General features: G+C 51.2%; 2 protein-coding genes across 48 annotated transcripts in view; one reads left to right on the plus strand and one right to left on the minus strand.

Annotated features, from left to right (window-relative positions):
- Positions 1–5,837: 5,837 nt before the first annotated feature.
- Positions 5,838–18,687, minus strand: LOC102164258 (uncharacterized). Its single transcript, XM_085000861.1, has 5 exons — positions 18,664–18,687; positions 16,503–18,611; positions 11,525–11,733; positions 7,229–7,354; positions 5,838–6,216 (listed from the first exon to the last, which is right to left on the minus strand). Exons 1-2 carry the CDS (start codon positions 18,685–18,687, stop codon positions 17,733–17,735), a joined length of 903 nt encoding a protein of 300 aa, XP_084856987.1. The 3' UTR covers positions 5,838–6,216; positions 7,229–7,354; positions 11,525–11,733; positions 16,503–17,732.
- Positions 17,176–20,958, plus strand: part of BIN1 (bridging integrator 1) — a 50,504-nt gene continuing 46,721 nt past the window's right edge. For 46 of the 47 annotated variants that reach the window (XR_014828662.1, XR_014828654.1, XR_014828656.1 and 43 more), the window contains exon 1: positions 17,207–17,413. Coding sequence is in view for 26 of the 47 variants with exons in the window: in XM_021074455.2 (XP_020930114.1) it covers positions 17,330–17,413 (84 nt within the window). In the remaining 21 variants the exon portion in view is untranslated. 47 annotated transcript variants of the gene reach the window in all.

Consider the following 20,958-nt stretch of genomic DNA (forward strand, 5'->3'; position numbering starts at 1 on the left):
GACTGGGGGAGGTGGCTGACAGGATGCTGGTCTATTGTCCTTAGATACTTCCTGGACAGGCAGCTGAGATGGCTTCCTTTCTATCCATCTGTCCATCCATCTGTCCATTTATTTGTCCATCCATCCGTCTATCTATTTGTCCATCCATCCATCCATCAGCCATCTGTCCATCCACATGGCTTGGAGTGGCCATCCATGGAATGTGTGGGTCAATAGACAGATGAGGAGGAGGACCAGTGGACTGTGATGAGGACCATGAGAAAACAGGGAACAGGGTCTGACTCAAAGGGGTCAGCTCAGCCAATTACTGCCAAGAAAAAATGTGAGCCCAGTGGGGTCTGCTACCTTGATTTTTCTAGAGAATCCAGTAATGTGAGTTTTTACGTAAACTCTCCTAATTGCTGTATTTGACAACTAGTCACATTGTGTGGGTCGAGCAATGTGTACAGGCTGGAATCACCAGGGCTTTCTGTGTGCGGTGTCTGGTGTGGGGTCCAAAACTCAGGCTTTGGAGTCAGAGGTGGAGCCTGCTCTTCTCGCTAACTGAGAGATGTGCAAAAGGCACTCAACCACTCTGAAACTCAGTCTCCTCCTCTGTGTACTGGGGTGAGATCTACCCACCTCACAGGGCTGAAACGAGGGTTAAACAAATAAGGCAGGACAAGCATCAGCCCAGCGCCTCCTTGGAGCCCTGCTGGAGATGCTGGCTGTTACTTTTCCAGCACAGCGATGAGCAGCTGCTCTGGCCCTGGCCCCGAGGTGGACTCCCAGCCAGCACGGAGACTCCCTCTCTCCTTCCACCTTCCTCTTGCACCCTTCCCCAGTCCTCTTCCCTTACTTCTCTCGAAAGTGAAAAGGGGAAAAGGGAATTTTTAAAAAGCAGAACAGAGGTTTGGTTTATATATATATTTTTTCTTATTTGGCCATCCTGTGGCATATGGAGTTCCTGGGCCAGGGATTGAATCAAAATCCTAGCCAGAGCTGCTGCAACAACAGATCCTTAACCCCCTTTGCTGGCCGGGATCGTACCTGTGTTCCTGCCGCTGTAGAGACACTGTAGATCCCAGTGCACCACAGGGGGAACTCATGGGTCCTATTTTTGTCTGTTTGCTTTTTAAGGCTATTTGAAGTCTCAGTTTCCAGAAGAGCCAGCATTCAGTGGGGGTCACGGGGTAAGTGCTGGAGTGTGCATGGTCTGTGCTGTGGTCAGGGCCTGGGGTACTAGGGACGAGGAACCCTACTCTCAGGAGCTCTCCTCCTGGGGGTCTGTGCTCGGTGAGTGTCCTGGGGGAAGGGGCTGCAGTGTGGGGTAGAGTGGTGTGGGGAGGTGGGCACAGGGACAGGAGGGCCCTTGATTTACAGCTGCATGTGTCACAGATTCTGCTAGTTGCCCTCAGTTAGTGTCTGTCATTTAAATACCAGGTGAAGCTGCTTTGGTTTCAGGGAGCAGTGCCTGGCCCACATTCTTACAGGCTGAGGATGGGTTTGCTCTGGTCCACGGTGTCTCTGCTCCTGGTCTGGGCCCGAAAGGCCCCCTCTTGCTTCTTATGATGTCATTACAGCTTCTGTCTTTCCTGGGACTGCTGTCAGTCCAGCCAGCTGCCCCTCACTTTGGCCTGGCGCGGCTCTGCTCTTGCATTCCGTGTGCACTGTGCTTCCCTCCCCTCCCCCGCTTTCCACTCAATCTTTCTCTAAGTGTCTCAGTATCTTAGTCTCTCTGCTTAGTCTCTCCACGTGTGTTATCTCACTCCTGAGTGTTTCCACCTCAGGCCTCTCATGTTAGCATCCGTTGCTGACCAGAGTTTCCCAGAACCCTAGGGAAGGGGCCAGTGAAGGCTTCTGGTCCCTTGGGTTCACCATCATTGTCCATCAGGTCTTTGGTTGCTGGTCTGCACGCTCATGGATTGACTGCCCTGTATGGGTCAGGTGTGAGTTCCAAGTACTGTGTGGCCTTGAGCAAATTCCTTCAGCCTCTCTGATCCTTTGCTTAACCCACCTGCTGCTTGAGGACATTAATATTTATCTTACAGAATCTATAACGTTTTATATTTGATATATTATTATATAGAATCTGTAACATTTATTTTATAGAATTATTTTATAAAATGCAAAGAACAAAAATACAATCTCAGTGCTGTGAATTCCCTGAGGTCAGGAACAATGTCTTACTCATATTTAGATCCTTAGATTTGGATTCATGATTGTGCTCAGTAAATACCTTTTTTTTTTTTTGTCTTTTTGCCTTTTCTAGGGTCGCTCCCTCGGCATATGGAGGTTCCCAGGCCAGGGGTCTAATCAGAGCTGTAGCCACTGGCCTACGCCAGAGCCACAGCAACTAGGGATCCGAGCCGAGTCTGTGACCTACACCATGGTTCACGGAAACGCCAGATCCTTAACCCACTGAGCAAGGCCAGGGATCAAACCTGCAACCTCATGGTTCCCAGTCAAATTCGTTAACCACTGCACCACGATGGGAACTCCAGTAAATGCCTATTAAATTAAGTTGTTTGTAAGTGGTTTGTGTATGTATGAATTAAGAATGCTTTTTTGGAGTTCCCGTCGCAGCTCAGCTGTAAAGAACCTGAATAGTATCCATAAGGATGCCGGTTTGATCCCTGGCTTTGCTCAATGGTTTAAGGATCCAGCATTGTCATGAGCTTCGGTGTAGGTTACAGATGCAGCTAGGACCTGGTGTTGCTGTGGCTGTGGTGTAAGCTGGCAGTTGCAGCTCTGATTCGATTCCTAGCCTGGGAACTTCCATATGCCCAAGGTACAGCCCTAAAAAGACAAAAAGAGCCAAAAAATAAAAAAAGCTTTCTGCTATAAAGAACAGAAAAATCCTCTTTATAGAGGCCTAGAGCAAATTCCTCACGTTAGGTAACTGCTTGCATTGGTTCAGCAACTCATGATATCAGTGCAAGCTTATCTGCAAGTCTCTTGCTTATTGTCTTATGATCACGAAATAGCTGCTGTGGCACCAGACATTTTATTGGCATTCAAGGCAGCATGAAGAAGGAAAAGCTGCACATTTCCCTTTAATCAAGAAAAGTAGAAACCTTCCCAATCCCAGATAATTTTCACTTAAGTCCCAATTCTGTGCCAAATGTCTACTTGGTTCTGGGGGAGACTGGTGAAGTAAGTATTTAAGAGCCTCTCCCAGGCTCTTAAAGGGAAGCAGCAGGGAACAAGGGAGAGAAATCCTGTTGGTTTAGCCAACTGCTGTCAGCCCCAGCCCTGTTCCTCCTGCTCTCCCTTCTGGTGGGATTGTGGAATAGAGCATTTGTAAGGATACAGAAAGTAAAAGTTCAGTTCAGGATTCAGGCCTGGGGGCAGGAGGTTTGTGTGACTAGAAGTGTGGCCACCAGCTAGTCCACTTCCGTCTCTGGACTGGGGCTTCCAGGATCCTTAGTGAGAATCCTGGACAGGATGTTATCTGAGGGCTTTCCAGCTCTCATGGTCTAACTTCGTGACATCACCATGTAAAGCCAGGAAGGAAGAGAAGGGTGGGAAGCAAAGACTTAGAAACAAGTGTGTATAGACATGTGCATAGCTGTGGATGCGTTTTAGGTACCAGGAACTGAGATGCTGGGTTGAAGCATCCTTTGCAAGGGGCCAACCAAGACAAAAGTGAGAAAGCTGTGAGTGATTGAGTACAACTTGGGCAGGCAGGAACCTCAGGAGGGCAGGACCCTAAGCTATACTGAGCTCCCAGGGTGGGCATGTTCAGCATGCCTATACATGTAAGGACAAAGGAACTGAAAACAATTCCTTTTCTTTTGCTTTTTAGGGCTGCACCTGCATGTAGAGGTTCCCAGGCCAGGGGTCGAACTGGAGCTACAGCTGCTGGCCTATACCACAGCCACAGCAACATTAGATACGAGCCTCATCTATGACCTACACCACAGCTCACAGCAACGCCAGATCCTTAACCCACTGAGCAAGGCCAGGGATTGAACCTGTGTCCTCATGGGTGCTAGTCAGATTTGTTTCCACTGAGCCACTATGAGAACTCCAGAAAATAATTCTTAAACTCTCTTTAATAGTTTAGTCCAATATATAGGGAGTTTCTGTTGTGGCTCAGTGGTAATGAACCCTAGAATCCGCAGGCTCCCTGACGCCCCACGCTATGCGAAGGCGCCTGGCCTCGGCCATCCTACTGGTGGTGACACTCAGTTTGATTGCTTGGCTGAGGAGTGACAACCTACTCTTCCCACTGTGAAGGAACGTTTTATCTCACAATTAGCATGTGAGAGAGGACAGCGGTTTGGCCCCATTGAAGATCCCTGCTCCCTAGCACGCTCTCAGCTGGAGGAGGTTTAGCATCAATTGAGGACCCACAGCCAGAGCCATTCTTTCACTGGTGACTGCAAAATCATTGCTTTCTACCATTCTTGCTATTTTTCCTGCTAAAAAGATAGTACAAATGCTTAATACTTTCTCTTCATGTCCAGAATAAGGAGGTGGTATAATAGCCACAAATGGTAGTAAGTGAAGTGGGTTTTTCCTTTTTCCTCTCTTCTTTTTTAAACGTTGCTATGGACTCATGAGAAAAAATGTAGTTCTTATTTTTTTGACGCTCAAATTGTCCCAAATTTGGGGCCCTTTAGCTGGCTCCTCATCCCTCTGATATTTCCCTATTAGGTTATGGATTGAACTCCCATGTGCCCTGAGTGAGGTCCTAAAAAGACCAAAAAAGAAGAAGAGGAAGAGGGAGAGGGAGATGGAGAGGGAGGGGGAGGGGGAGAGGGAGGAGAAGAAGGAGAAGAAGGAGAAGAAGGAGAAGAAGGAGAAGAAGGAGAAGAAGAAAAGACAGGATGGTCCCCGAGACAACTGAGCTGGTTTCTTCAAAAGGCAACATCACACCCCCCCCAAAAGGTGGAGCCTTGTAGGGTACTGCTGGTCCCCTTCCAGGCTGAGGGTTCCTGTGGGCAGGGACCTGCCTGATTCTCCTGTGTGTGTGTCCTTGTGTCCAAAGCTCTATGCTGGCTGAATGCTGGCCCAAGATCTCCCTGCCTGGGAGGCTGAACTTAACTCTCCCCAGCCTTTGTCTGCACTTGGAGGCAGGCTGTGCTAGGGCCTTAGTCCACTGTAAAACACCCAAAACTCTGTGTGTGTGTATACTTGGAATGCTAATCACTGCTTCTCCCCTTAGCGATTTCTGCTACTCCCTACCCTCCTTGGTTCAAACAGGAGTCTCTGCTTCCATGGTCTCCAGGAATGAATTTTTATCTCTTAAGAGCCTGGGACTGTTTAGAAGCCAGTAGGCTGGAGATGCTACCTGGCCAGTCTCAAGCAGGTGTTCTTCTTGACAGGTCAGAAAGCTGTTCTGATGGTGGGATCATGGAGAATCAGAGAAGACAATGTGGATGCTTCCCCAGGCTGCCTCCAGGACCAGTCCCTGGGGACAAGGAGAGAGACAGCAATCCAGGCATGGGAGGGTCTGCGATCAGTCACCCTGTCCAGAGCCCCCAGCCATGACACGTAAGGCATGCTGGGCAGTGGGCCGGGGAGCTTCAAAAGGGACCTGTGGCTCCAACAGGAGGGAGAAGCAAAGTGATGCCTTATGCCTGTCCAGAGGGGATGCCGTCACAAGAGGAAGCTGTGTGGGTGACACGGGGACCCCAGACTGGAGAGAAGGGGGAGCATGAAGTGAGGTACATGAGTTTCTAGGAGCCCACACATGAGGATGAGGGCTTTTGAGCCTGGAGGGCTGGGAACTGGGTTGGGGGGAGTTGAGGTGGGAAAAAGATTGAAAGAGGAAGAGGGGAAGGCAGTTCCTTCTTGCATGGCCAGGACCGCAGATTGAGATCTGTCCTCATTACCTTTGAATGCACATCTTTTCAGCCATTTTTTATTTAAGGAAGCATTGTTGTATTTTAGGGGCGGAACCCACTGAATTGGACATTGTCAGATGTTTACTTAGAATGAACAAAAACTATTATTATGTTCCATGTCCTACTCTGTAAGATATAAAATGTGAGAAACATGATTTCATCGCAAGGGTGATGCTGGCCACCTGCACCCTGTGAATGCATTACTGTCTGCTCACCACACCACTTCACCCAGTATCTGTCCCCCATACCCCTTCACCCAGGGTATGCCTGCCACACCCCTTACCCAGGGTCCACCAGTTAGAGCTTGGCTGAGTCCTCAGGGCCTCTGGCAGCTCCTGGGGGCTGGGAACGAGGTTGGTCTGGTAGAAGCTGGCATTAGAAGCTGTACAGGTCAGGAGGAAGTAAGTGTGTTATGCATGGTCAGTGACATAACCATAAGCAAATGCAGAATAATTACTACAGCAAATATCACTAAGACAGAGAAGGTGACAAGGGTGGGACATAGGGGCATATGTGAAAAGACAAAAAAGCATGTGACTTTGTTTTTAACGACTGCACCAGTGACATATAGAAGTTCCCAGGCCAGGGTTTGAATCCGAGCCTCCCCTGCAACTCTGGATCCTTTAACCCACAGCGCTGGATCAGGGATCAAACCACTGCAGTCAGATTCTTAACCACAGTGCCACAGCGGGAACTCCTAAGCAGGTGACTCTGAATGAATGCAGCCTATTCACCCATGAGCCATCTGTTTCAGGTAGGTCCCTGCCCTTGGGTGTTGAGCACCTTCCGTGAACTTGGGGGCTTGTCCAGGGCCAGGGGGAGTGGTAATGTCTTGGGTATATCTGCTGAGTGACTGCTCTGTGCTTAGGTGGAGGGTGTCAGGGGTCAGGACTAATCAGACCCAGTCGCTGCCCCCCAGGAGCCTCAGGTGGAAGCCGTGGTTCTTAAACTGCATGTCATGTCCCCTCAAAAGTGACCACAATTCCATGCAGGGGTTGTCACTGATCAACTCGGAGTCTGAGCAAGAAATGATTCTTCCCCCTAAAGGGACATAGCCTCCTCTCCCAGCTCTTGTTGTTGCCATGCCAGGAGGGGTGTAGAGGGTGAAGTGCTGGGTCCCAGAGTGCCTGCCCCTCATGATGGCAGAATGGCTGTTGGGGGGTTGCTAGGTGTGTGCAAAAGGCCAGCCAGCATTCTGGGAGCACAGAGGAGGGTCACCTAACCTGCCCAAGCTCCATGAATGGAAGGGGCTCCCTGGAGGAGGTGGCCCATGAGCTGGGTCTGAAGGGTAAGGAGGGGTTGCAGGAGTCCAGGTGAGGAGATGAAGGCAGGAATGTTGGGTATGTGTGCATATGTCCTCAGGAAGGACATATTCAAAACCCCAGGGCCCTTACCTGTATGGGCACAGGTGGGATGAGCTGGGCAGCACTGCTCCATCCAGGTGTGTGTCTGCAGCCACAGGACCTTCAGGGTGAAACGCAGCTGGGCCCACAGTTAGCTTTCAGGCATGTAAAATGAACCTGGGTAGAAGAAGAGGCACAGGTGGGTGGGGCGGGTAGAAAGAAAAGGAAATACTGGTCACGAGGAAAGGAGGAGGAATCTGATACAATGGAAGAAAGAGGTGGTTCTGGGCAGAGTTCCAGTTGCTCCACATCTTCATCAACATTTTGTGTTATCAGTCTTTTAAATTTTAGCCATTTTTGGGAGTGTGTAGTGTTAGTTGTGGTTTTAATTTGCATTTCCCTAAAGATTTTTTTTTTTTTTGTCTTTTTGCTATTTCTTGGGCCGCTCCCGCAGCATATGGGGGTTCCCAGGCTAGGGGTCCAATCGGAGCTGTAGCCACTGGCCTACGCCAGAGCCACGGCAACGCGAGATCCGAGCCGCGTCTGCAACCTACACCACAGTTCACGGCAACGCCGGATCATTAACCCACTGAGCAAGCGCAGGGACCGAACCCGCAACCTCATGGTTCCCAGTCAGATTCGTTAACCACTGTGCCACGACGGGAACTCCCCCTAAAGATTATTAATGTTTAGGATCTTCTCATGTGCTCACTGCCACCATCTTTGGCCAAGGGTTTCTTTAAATCATTTGCCTTTTTTTTTAAATGGATTGTTTGCCTTCTTGTTATTGAGTTACAACAATTGTTTATATATTCTGGATCTAAGTCTTTTGTTAGACATCTACATCATGATTAGTTTTTATCTGAGGGGATTACTCCATCATTTTCATAATGGTATCTTTAGCATAAATTTTTAAATTTTGAAGAAGTCCTATTTATCATGTTTTTTAAAATTAAAAAATTTTTATTATAGTTGATTTACATTGTTCTGTCAATTTCTGCTGTACTATTTATCAATTTTTAATGGGAGCTTAATATTCAAAACATACCAAAATTTAGAAATTAACTTACCTATCCCATGCTTGGACATTTAAACTGTTTTCAACTTTCCTTTTTTTTTTTTTTTTTTGGCTTTTTCAGGGCCATACCCACAGCATATGGAGGTTCCCAGGTTAGGGCTTAATTGGAGCTATAGCCACTGGCCTACATCACAGCCATAGCAACGCCAAGTCCAAGCTTAATCTGCAGCTCACACCACATCTTATGGCAACGCTTGATCTTTGACTGAGTGAGGCCAGGGATCGAACTTGTGCCCTCATGGATACTAATCAGATTTGCTTCTGCTGATCCATGACGGAAACTCCTATTTCCAACTTTTCACTATTTTTCCTGTAAGGAATGTCATTGTACTTACAATTGTTTCAAGGATATTCTTGTTGTTGTTGTTGTTGTTGCTATTTCTTGGGCCGCTCCCGCGGCATATGGAGGTTCCCAGGCTAGGGGTTGAATCGGAGCTGTAGCCATCGGCCTACGCCAGAGGCACAGCAACGCAGGATCCGAGCCGCGTCTGCAACCTACACCACAGCTCACGGCAACGCCGGATCGTTAACCCACTGAGCAAGGGCAGGGACCGAACCCGCAACCTCATGGTTCCTAGTCGGATTCGTTAACCACTGCGCCACGACGGGAACTCCTGTTTCAAGGATATTCTTCAGTGAATCTTGGGATGTCAGTGTTTGTAAGGCTTTTGTTACACACTTGAAAATGCTTTCCTAAAGGGTCCCTTATATACTGTAAATGAAGCCCAGTTTCAAAGAACTGGTCAACCCCCTTAGTGTCCCTTCCCATAACTTACTTACTAGTTTTTGTAGATAAATGAAACTTTAGAAGTGCTTGAAAATGTGCATGTGCAATCTTCTCAAGACATTTTATTTAGTAAACCACTTTTTCCCTAGATAATACAAAGACAGTTATAATAAATCTTCAGCGAGCATTTCCAAAGGCAGGACTCTTATTCCTAAAGGAACTAAGGGAGTTCCCACTGTGGTGCAGTGTGTTAAGAATCAAATTACAGTAGTTTGGGTCAATGTGGAGGGATGAGTTTGATTCCTGGTCCAGGAACTTACATATGCTTCAGGTTTAGCCCTAGGAAAAGAAAAATAAAAGAACTCAGCCATGATTTATGGAAGAAGGGCTGGGCAAAGTGCTGTTTGCTTTCCTGCACCTCTGCTTACCCATCTGTAAACCTGGCAAAGGTCAGCCTACTCGGTTTTACCAGCAAGGAGGGCCACAAACCAGATGAACGAAGAGACACTAATCCTGACTTCAGGACAGCAACTACCCTTTGCCGAGGCCACCAAGCTGTGGGCAGGGACAGCAGGTTACCCTCCATCCTCAGCAACGGCCTTTTCATGGTGTGATTATTGCCTCTTTTGAAAGGGGCAGGCACTGACTGGCCCAAGGTCAAGGACTAAGAAGGACAAAGCTGGCTCTGGAGCCTATGTATTGTTACCCTCTGTTACCTCTCAGCCACGCCACAGACCACACGCAGGTCAACAAAGGATTAAAGACACAGGGGAGGAGCAAGGAAGTTGATTACCTTACACACTTGTTTTGCCCTTGAAGACTCCATTTGCTGGTGGCCCAAAGGAGTAGCTGGTTTTGGCTGGAGGCCTTGAAGATGTCCTGGGGCTGGTTGGTGGCCTGGTGACTGGCCTGCACCCCAGGCCCTCCACGGGCCCCCATTAAACTGGTGAGCATCTGAGTGGGCAAGACTAGAAACCAGGAGGCGAAGCTTGGGGCCAGCTGTCCTTTCAAAAGTTGCCCTGGAGGCCACCCTCCCGTCTCTGCAAGGGTGCCCTCCAGGAAGCTGCCAGGCCTGCACGAACAGATGTATCATCGCCAAGGACCAACTTGAGTACAGGCTGTGAATGGCACGTCCTGAACCTCTTTCCACCTGTACTCTGATCACCCACCCGTTAACGAGGTACTTAGACGTCCCAATTTGCCCAGACAGTCCTAGTTTGGGCCTAATATGCCAGTGTAATTATTTTTTCCCCACTTTTCCTAAAAACTATCCAAGTTTGGACATTTCTTCTCACTTCAGATGGACTGGGTAAAGGTGCTCAAGAAACTCTAACTTGAAGATGCTTGTAGCATTAGGGGCTCAGCAGTGTTGTGTCTCAAAAAGACATTATTTTGGCAATATCATCTTAATCATGACAATTCAAGGTGACCTCAACTTGGCTTTAGCAAGAGAAAATTATGGATGGGTTTGGTTGGCTTGTGCGAGGTGGGAGTGGGCAGGGTTCAGGCGTGACTGGAACCAGGTTCTCAAACAATATTGTCAGGTCTGTCTCTCCGCCCCCCACCTTGCCAGCTCTCAGTTCTTGTTGGCTGCCTTTTTCAGGCAGGATCTTTCACATGTGACCAAGCTGGCTTCACACCCTCCATCTTACCAGCCCCAGTGGGAAGAGGGACTGCCGTGTCCTAAGCATACGTTCCTGCAAGCCCCAGAAAGACTGGCTCTGCTGGGGTGTTGCGCACATCCCTGAGCCTGCTGTCAGAGCCTGGGTGAATGGTTCACTGGGGCCTGAGCACGTTGTGGTCCAGGGACAGGGCGGCAGCAAAGCACAGGCAGCAAAGCACAGCAAGCAAGGAAGCAGGGGTTCCTCAAGGCAGCAGGATGGCTGGCCGGGCAGACTAAGCTTATAGCATCTGCTGCTCACTGTAGAGTCACCATTTACAGTCACTTCTAGTATGCCAGGGGCTTTATATATATCACGCTCTGTTTCCACAAAGATAATAGTCTAAAGTCTGTAACATATCCCACTATAGCAGATGACACTTGGGCAGTTTAAATAATGTTCCCAATAATGTGGACAAGTAGTAAACTGAGGCAGTGACAGCTGACTCCAGATCTGCTGGCCCTCCCACAATATCATAGTGACATTGTACATGTGAGAGGGAGTGAGAGCCCTTCCGGGATCCCATAACACACGTATACTGTCCTGACATAGTGCTTCTAGAAAGATACATCCTCTCTGGTTCTGCCCGCAGTTCCTTCTGCATCCTCCCTGTCTCAGAGTGAAGCCCACGGTCCCAGGAGGAAGTTCCGAAGATGTTCTAGTCCTAACCCTGGACATGGCCAGGCGCCAGGCCATCCCAGCACAGGATGCAGCAGCCAGGTGCCTTAGGGGACACCTGTTCTCCAGGTCTCCATTGGTAAGAGAATGGCAGCAAGTCCCACTGCTGTCAAACACAGGGTCACCCGACAGTTAGAGGAGGATGACAACACATCTTGCTTTGTGTGAGAATGAGGATGGTGATGGCAGCTCCAAGCCCCTACCTTAGTTCTTGGACAGAAGGAAAGCATCGTGTGGTGCTCTTTTCTCTTCAAGGGGCAGGAGGACTGCCCTTGGCTTGTCTGAGTTCTTCATGGTTTAAAAGAATCACTTCCCCTGAACTTGCAGTGAGATACAGGCCAGCAGGCATGGCACATGATCCACCACACTGTGGGTCCCAACCAGCATACCTGGAACAGTTTCCTCATTTCAACTTGTCAGTATGAAATTTTGCAAAATCAAAAAGGAAGAAGAGAAAAAAAAGATCAAACCCATGTAGAACTGCTCCACCCAGAGCTATTAACCACGCTGCAATATCAGTTGGCACTTTACTGTTGTGCAGTTTAATGTCCTGCATTATTCTATTAACACATCATAACATTTTCCCATCACATTATTGTTTTCATGTTTGGCTATATTATTGCTTAATCACAGCTGGTAATAGACCTTTGTGCAGAGGCCTGGGGGTGGGCTGGACAGGCAGGCTGGAGGTCTCCACTGTGGAGAGCTGGGGGGCCAGGAGGACTGGCACTGAGGGGATGGAGGAAACGTAGACCAAGAGTCTGTCAGATATTTGCCTGTCTGCTCACTTATTCCTGCCTCGCTATTGAGGGCTCTGTTAGGCACCAGGCTCCCCTCCCAGTTCTCCTGTCGACACCTGCTGCAGGTGGTCACCATCACTCCCTCAAAACCTTCCAGCACTCCAGACCCCATCCAGTGCACCCCACATCAACTCCAGAGGAAGGGGCTCCATTGCACCCCAACTGGTAGAGCCAAGCCCAAGACTGGTACTGGTAGGAGCTTGGAAGTGTTTGAAGATTGAGGGAGTGAGTGAACACAAATAGTAACAAGAACAATTAGCAAACATCCTGTCCTCAGTTTTGTACAATTAGAATGTGATGAACATCTATGTATTAGAGCTTTGCTACAATTTTAAGTTATTTCCTGTACTTGGGATTCTATGGCTGAAGAATGTGAGCATTTTGATGATTCTTTTTTAAAAAAATTTTTTTTTTTTTGGTCTTTTTGCCTTTTCTAGGGCCGCTCCCGCGGCATATGGAGATTCCCAGGCTAGGGGTTGAATCGGAGCTGTAGCCACCGGCCTACACCACAGCCATAGCAACACAGGGCCTGAGCTGCGTCTGCAACCTACACCACAGCTCACAGCAATGCTGGATCCTTAACCCACTGAGCAAGGGCAGGGATCGAACCTGCAACCTCATGGTTCCTAGTCAGATTCGTCAACCACTGCGCCACGACAGGAAGTCCTTTTTTAAAAAAAATTTTTTTTTGACACACCCACAGCATGTGGAAGTTCGCAGGCTGGGGACTGAACCCATACCACAGCAGCAACCCAAGTCATGGCAGTGACCACACCAGATCCTTAACCTGCTGAGCTACCAGGTAACTCCGTCGATGATTCTTAATGTATATTAGATAACTGCTTTCCAGAAATTCTGTATCTGTTATATTCTTAGACGAAGTCTGTGAGAACATCTGTTGGTTTGTTTTTTTGTTTGTTTGTTTGTTTTATCCTCTTTTTACTGCAGTACCTGTGGCACACAGAAGTTCCTGGGCTAGGGGTTGAATTGGAGCTGCCAGCCTACACCACAGTCACAACAACGTGGTCCTTAACCCACTGAGTGAGGCCAGGGATCAAACCTGCATCCTCATGGATACTAATCAGCTTCTTAACCCACTGAGCACAATGGGAGCTCCCTGGTCTGGTTTTAAGTAACATCATTTAAAACACAGTTTTCTGATTGACAAAAGTGAGGGCGGGGAATAGTATTTCATCGATTTAACAAATGCTTTTTTTTTCCTTCTGGGAAGAAACATTTCATATCTATGTATTGATCATTTGAATCTCCAATTTTGTGAGTTGTCCATTTGTGCCATTTGCCCATTTATTTTTGGGAATCTTAGTGTTTTTCTTATAAATTGTGAAAGTTCAATTTTATTTTCAAAAAGGTTTCCCGGAGTTCCCATCATGGCTCAGTGGTTAACGAATCCGACTGGGAACCATGAGGTTGCCAGTTCGATCCCTGGCCTTGCTCAGTGAGTTAGGGGTACGGCGTTGCCGTGAGCTGTGGTGTAGGTTGCAGATGCGGCTCGGGTCCTGCGCGTTGCTGTGGCTCTGGCTTAGGCCGGTGGCTACAGCTCCGATTGGACGCCTAGCCTGGGAACCTCCACATGCCGCGGGAGCAGCCCAAGAAATGGCAAGAAGACAAAAAAAAAAAAAAAAAAAAAAGATTTCCCTAGTTTCTTACACTTTAATTTGCTATTTCAACTTGCTTTTCAAAATGGAAATTAGTTTATTTTTTTCCTGAGAGTAAGAAAAATGGATTATTCTTGGAATCAAACACCGTAGAAGACCATAAAGAAGTAAAAATCTCCTACATTCCTACCCTTTGGAATGTAGGAGATTCTTTTCACACTTTTATCCTATGTATAGATGGTATTTCTTGAGGTTTAAAAAAAATTTGAATTTTTGGAGTTCCCTTTGTGGTGCAGTGGGTTAAGAATCCAACTGCGGTGGCCTGCATTGCTGTGGAGGCAAGGGTTCAATCCCTGGCCTGGAATAATGGGTTAAGGATCAGGTGTTGCTGCAGCTGTGGCTTGGATTCAGTTCCCTGGCCTGGAACCTTCCATATGCCTCAGGTGCAGCCATTAAAAAAAAAAAAAAACAAACTGAATTTTTATGTACCTCAAACTAGCATTTTGTTGTTGTTGTTATTGTTTTTTTAGCACCACACCCTAAAAAGCATATGGAAGTTCCCATGCGAGGGGTCTAATTGGAACTAGAGCTGCCAGCCTACACCACAGCTATAGCAACACAGGATCCAAGCCATGCCTGCTACCTACATCACAGCTCATGGCAATGCCAGATCCTTAACCTACTGAAAAAGGCCAGGGATCAAAATTGCATCCTCATGGATCCTAGTTGGGTTTGATAACCACTGAGTCAAAAAGGGAGCTCCCAAATTAGCATTTTTTTGTTTCAGTAATTCCTCCAATGGAGTTCCCTTGTGGCGCATTGGAAACAAATCCGACTAGGAACCATGAGGTTGTGGGTTTGATCCCTGGCCTCAGTCAGTGGGTTAAGGATCTGGCATTGCTGTGAGCTGTGGGGTAGGTTGCAGATGTGGCTTGGATCCTGCATTGCTATGGCTGTGGTGTAGGCTGGCAGCTGTAGCTCCGATTCAACCACTAGCCTGGGAACCTCCATATACCTCCTAAAAAGCAAAAAAAAAAAAAAAAAAAAAAAAAAAAAAAAAATCCTCCAATGAATGGTTTCATGCTTTAAAAAGCCTTTCCAATCTAGAGGTCAGATAAATAATTACCTTCTTTAAAGATAAGAGATACATTTTTTTTTTTTTTGGTCTTTTTAGGACGGCACCTGCAGCATATGGAGGTTCCCAGGCTAGGGGTCGAATCAGAGCTGTAGCCTCTGACCTCACCAGAGCCACAGCAATGCAGGATTCAAGCTGCATCTTCAATCTTCACCAAAGCTCATGGCAACGCCGGATCCTTAACCCACTGAGTGAAGCCAGGGATTGAACCTGCAACCTCATGGTTCCTAGTTGGATTTGTTAACTACTGCGCCTATGAAGGCAACATAGCATATTAGAGAATATTTAGGAAATTAAAGGGGAAAAACAGCCATAATACCTTGACCTTAACACAACTATTTCCTTGTGTGTGGTTCTTTCGAATCTTTGATCATGAGTATTTACGTTTATTTTTATGTGGTTTCAATGGTAGTGCACACAAAATTTCTCATCTTTTTTTCACTCATAATTATACCTAAGCCTTATTTTCATTTTGCTACACTATTTCTCTAATTGTTTAAAATGATCCCCTAATGGCCTTTCCGGTTGCTGCTCTGTCTAGCTCCTCCATTTAAGTTGCTTCCAATTTTTCTGTCAAGGGATATTTTGAAACACCAAAGTCCAGCGAAGCAGAATCTGCCACTGTTCCTTTGGGGCTGACGGTAATACAATTTGACTCCTGCTCATTTCCTGCTTTCCTCAGAGGAGGGCTGGAAGAAATTGCTCTCAGAGAATGGTTAGAAAAATGTCAAACATAAAATTAGGAGGAGAGGGACCATGAGGAGAAAGCTTGATGCACTTTCAGGAGTAATCTGCTTTAGAAACTGCACTGTTTAGGTTTTGTTTTTGTAACTCAGGAATCGGGCATGAATTTAAACTAATAATTTTGATAAAATGCTTTCCGTGAATGCAGTGCTTTGGAACTTTTCCTGGGAAGTGGTTCCATCTGTCAGCTGAGGGCTTTAATGTGGGAGGGCCCGAGTCTGAATCTCCACTTATCTTTGACTTTCAGCAGCTGTAGAGCCTCAGTCTGTCTTTCTGCAAAATAGGCATAATAATAACCCCAGAGAGTGCTGAGCCTTCTAGGGAAAAACTGGGGTAGTGGCCAGAGAGAGGGCAGAGGAGCCCTGCCAGGGAACCCAGGCCGATCTTTTTATTCCTGGGCCTCAGTTTCTCCACATGTTGGGGGCTTGGCATATGGTCTGCTAGAGCCTCCCAGGGACCCCTGCCCTGGCTCCTGCCAGGTGCTGCTTGAGTCTGGACCTCCTCTGCAGGGCCCTAGAGCTCTCCACTCACCTCAGTCCACACCCTGGGGACCTGCCCTGACCTCCAGGGTAGCAAAGTGCTTGGCACCCTTCAAGACCCCGACCTGATTTGGGGGAGGGGCGTAGGTGGGGTCAGTGGACCCAATATATATTTATTCATTTTGACGACATGTCATTGGTGTGTTGGCAAAGTTGTCATTGGTTGGCTACCAATAACTATCTTCCCTTTGAATACTGACCATTAATCACTTTTCTTCCAGCATGGTGTAGAAGACAACCCAGGCTACGCTGTGGGGTAGTTGAAAGCCTGAGGCGGGGAGTCAGAGGTCCAGTTCCAGGCCTCTGCCTTGCCTCACTTGTAAAATGGGAGAAATAATAGTACCTACCTTAGGGGCTGCGTGGAGACTGACCGAGACAATGCCTGTCGGGGGACACCCAGCAGAGTGCCAGGCTCACAATAAGCGCTCCCTGCTGTCAGGCTGTTTTTATTACAATTACAGTGATCTGCAAATTAGAAGACCGAGAGCCTGGTTGGCAAGGGACTAGGCACGGGGGACAGAGAACGCTGGAGCCCGAGAATCCGGGTCGAGAAGGTGGCTCCTAGAGGCCAGGAGGAGGACGAGCGTCCGGAGCGGGGCCAGAGGTCAGCCCCGGACCAAGAGGCTGCTCCGGCCGCGCGCTCCAACTTCAGACTCCGGGGGCGAGCAGCCACCGCCGCACTTGAGCTTTGGTTTCTGAAAGCGCCTTTGGCCTCCTTCTGGCCTGCTTTCCTGGGCTGCGGGAGGTGACTTCTGGGTGAAAGCCGGGCCCGCAGCGGCGCCGGACTCAGGGCGGCCGTATTAGTCCCCGCCCCGGGGCGGTGTCAGCGGAGGGTCCCTGGAGTCTCGCTCACCACCGCCGCCGCCACGGCGGTGTGCGCCTCTCCCTCCTCGCCAGCCGAGCGGGTCGGGCGCCCGGGGTGGCCCTTTAAAAGGCAGTGTCTCGTCCAGAGGGGGTGGGCGGGGGGCACTGACCGCCATCCGAGGCCAGGCCCCTCCCCCTCCCTCCCTTCGTCCGTCCCTCCCTCGGTCCCCGCGTCGCTCGCTCGCTCGCCGGGCGGACGCTCCGCCTCCGCCAGTCGGCTCGGCGCTCTGCTGCGCGGCGTGGAGCAGAGCCGGGGCCCGGGGCTGGGGGCTGGGAGGTCGCCGCCCGCCACGGGCAAGCTTGAGCCGCAATGGCTGAGATGGGTAGCAAGGGGGTGACCGCGGGGAAGATCGCCAGCAATGTGCAGAAGAAGCTCACTCGCGCGCAGGAGAAGGTGAGCGAGCCCCAGCCGCAGCCTCCGCGCGGTCCGAACACCTGTCCTCCGCCCCGCTCCAGAGGCCGGTCCTCACCCGGGGCCGGGAGCTGTCACCTCCCAGCGAGCGCTGCCCAGGGCCTTCGGGATACACAGGCTGCGCCCCCCGGCGCTCTGGGTGCCCTCTCCCGTCCTCGTCCTCTGTCTTCTCGCCCGGGCGGGGGCAGGGGAGGGCGCAGCTGTCCCCTCACCCCCACCCCCACCCCGGTCGCTCTGTATCTTGGTCGCGCGTCTGCAGAGGAGCGGCGGCCCACGCTCTAATCCCCGAGCGAGGTCCAGGCTAACCCTGCCCTGGGCGCCGAGGCCCGGAGGCTGGGAGGCGAGGTGGCGCCCCTAGCCCTCTGGAACCACGCGGGCCCTGCAGGTGGGGCCAGCACTGGGGAAGGGGCTGCTCCTTATTCCAGGGGTCGCTGAGTTCCGGGAATCCCGAGGCTGCCCCTCCGCTCGCGGGTGCCGGCGCTCTTGCTCCAGGCCTCCGGACGCTTCCTGCGCCCGCCGTTCCCTCCTCTTCACCCCCCTCTCCACCTTCTGTCCCCGCGGGCCATAGGAGGGTCAGGTTTCCTTTCCCGAGAGGTGCCGCGGCCTGGAAGCTCCGGCCGGATCCCCGGGGAGCAGAGCTCTGTGCACTCTTTCGAAGGGGCCCTGGCCAAAGCAGGGGCTTCGCGTTTCCGGGGGCGAGGGAGAGGGAGGCGGCTCTGGCTTTGGGAGCCCGGGTGGCGAGCTGGGCCGGAGGAGGGGCGGCAGACTGCGGGGGACGTGGAGGGCACCGCAGGAAACCTGACTCCTCAGCCGCCGGCCTTAGGCGGGGGGGGGCAGGGAGCCGGGGCTTCCCATGGCACCCTGACTGTGCAGGAAATGCAGGATTGGGAGGCGGGGGTCCGCGCCCGCCCGGCTTTCTATCCCTAGCCACCTCTGGTTTATTGAATTGGATCACGCCAGCTGCTGACGCCACTTCCCCTGCCGACTCCGACTCTGAAATCTGAGATTGCAGAATATGTGCTTCTGCCCGGGTGGCCCCTCTGTGCCCCCTGGCCGGGTCTGTCCCCTCTGCCGCCTGACTCACAGCCGGGCGGGAACCCAGAGACAGGCCGGCCTTCCCCCCGCTAGGCTTGTGGCTGTTTATAAACAATGACTTTTGCAGCTGAGACCTGCGGGCTCCCTAAGGATGCAGCCACGTGATGGGAGGGAGGGGGCTAGAGCTTCCCCCGCACCTCCCTCTGAGTCCTGCTGCTCATCCTTGTGGTCCTGGCTAAGAAGGTGGGTGGGTATGTGTGGAGGGAAGGGCCCTCAGCCAAACTCCAGAGCCGGCCCGCCCCAGTTGTCCTCCTCCCCAGGGTGGAGAGAGGGATTAGAGCCCCACAGATAGCTGGCTGGGGGCTGGGAAGGCCTCAGTCGCAGAGGGAGGGGGGTAAGATGCTGCTTCTCTTGCTTCCCCCCCTCCCTTTCCCATGACTGGGTAATCCATTTAGGTGCCTGGAGCAGGCAGCTCTGGGTCAAAGCCTGCTTCCTGCCCCTGCATGGCCTAGGAAGATGAATGGAAGCAGAGGGAAGCTGAGACAGTCTCCCTGCCCTCACACCAGTGAGGTTTTAACTCTCCCTGGCTCCCCTTTGCCCCACATGCCTTGTTTCTGCAGCAGCATCTTTCTGTAATTTTGGGGGCAGTAGGCATGGGCTATATTCCCTCCCTGTCATTGCTGACCCCACTGAGCTGCCACCTTCACTCTTTAGCCCCTGTTCTGTGGCCACGGGACAGTTGGCTGACAGCTGGTCAGCTATGGATGCTGGCCTTGGCCAAGGGCTGGTCCTGCCTGAGCCCGGGCCTCAGGGGGCTAGAGATGCTTAGTGCTGTTGCTGTTCTCCACTCTGTGGGCTCCAGTTGAGACCTCCCCCCAACCCTGAATTAGAAGCCAGAGCAGCCCCAAAGGAACCCTGGCTAAGCTGAGTCCCTTGGCTCAGCTGTGGTACTGTCTCCCAGGAAACCTGATGCCCTGGCCCACACAAGTCTCTGCCCTCTGCCCTCCCGAGGTTCAGAGTCTGTGTCACCCTGGGTGCCGGTGACCGGCTGTCACTTCAGCATCTTCCGTTGGTGATCAGGGCCAGGTCTAACCAAGCAGTGGTATTGTCAGTGGTCTTATGGCAGCCGCCCCCTAGCCTTGGTCACATCTCTGAGCAGTGGAGCAGTTGCATCTGTCTTGCTACCCTAGCAGGATTATTTCCTGACCAGGGACAGGCAGCACTTTGGTGGAGGGCCTGAGCAGCATCCGCTTAGGAAGCAGGAAGCAGGTCCCAATCTCTCTTTTCCGCTCCCTCAGTTTCCGTACATCTCTCAGCTCAGGTGTCACCAGGATTCAGAGAGTGATAGTGGTGGAGGGAAGTGTGCCTGCTGGTATCTGCAGCTATCTGTCCTATCCCCAGCTCAGTAAGTCCTCCGTGGGCCAGGCTTGGCACTGCCCATCCAGCTGCCAGCCACCCCATGAGTCTGGGTGCCCTCTGGGGGCTGGGCAGATCAGCGCATGCACCCAGCTTTCACCTGGTCCAGGTGGACCAGAGTGACTGTTGATGAACAAATGAGGGTGTTTGGGGGCTGGGCTTGGGAGGCCCGACGTGGGCCACGGTGGGCTGCTTTGTCCCTGTGCCTCTCTGCCTTCCCTCGTTCAGCAGACCCCGTGGGGGCAGGGTGGTTGTGGCCAGTGTGGAGCTTATCATTGCGAGGTCCTATGGCTTCTGGCCCAGGTGTGACGGGGGCTTAGAACACAAGGGAGGGTTCCCTGGGTCCCCCAGCACACCACTGGCATGGCTTACTTCTCAGCTCAGCTGCCCTGGGTACTGGGGGCAGAGGGTGTGCCTGGAGTTCAGACCTGGGCACCGCAAGGCCATCTTCCCTTCGTGTTTGGCTTGTTGGACCCTCTATAAATGACTCTGTCCATTTTTGGGCCTCAGTAGGTGACTGGGCAGAGCCAAGCTGGGGTGGAGCCTGGGTCAGATGACAGAGGATTAGAGAGATTGGCGGGCTGGGTCCTCTGGGGGATGGGATGGTTGGGAAGGAGGGACAGCTGGGGTGGGGGTAGAATCTGGTCTGCTGGCCCCTGAGCTCGGCTGCCCAGAAGTGTTCCTGGGGCCTGTGAGGAAGGCCAGCCTGTGCTGGCAGAGCCGGACCCCTGAGGGGCGCAGGGAAGGCCGTCTGCCTCCTGCCCCGGTCCCCCGCCCCGCTGGCTCTGAGCCTGCCGGGAGTGGGGAGGCCTGGCTCCGGGGGAGCAGGGCCCAGGGCTCTCCATGGACAGGACAGCACTGGCATGTCAGAGCAGATGTCATTGGAGGGCAGGTGCAGTGGCAGTTATTTATAGGACCCTGACCCGTGGCCATGATGGCGCCACACTCATCTGTGTGGTCAAGGTCTCCCACGCTGTAGTCATGGAGGTTGCTCAGTAGGAGCCAGGCTTTTGAGCCTAGACCTTATGCTGGCAGCAGCCTTGAGAGTAGCCATGCCACATGGAAGGGCAGGGAGT

The sequence above is a fragment of the Sus scrofa genome, chromosome 15, assembly GCF_054392235.1.
Source record: "Sus scrofa isolate SSC_HxYL_T2T_F1_AM1 chromosome 15, Sscrofa_HxYL_maternal_Yorkshire_Landrace_v2.0, whole genome shotgun sequence".
Classification (NCBI taxonomy): Eukaryota; Metazoa; Chordata; class Mammalia; order Artiodactyla; family Suidae; genus Sus; species Sus scrofa.

What these genes read in the sequence shown, in the direction of transcription:
- LOC102164258 (XM_085000861.1), bottom strand. Translation starts at nt 18,687, where the DNA reads ATGAGCAGCAGGACTCAGAGGGAG. An exon ending in GCAGCAGGACTCAGAGGGAG is followed by an intron (nt 18,612 to 18,663) that starts GTGCGGGGGAAG and finishes CTGCATCCTTAG; the next exon opens with GGAGCCCGCAGGTCTCAGCT.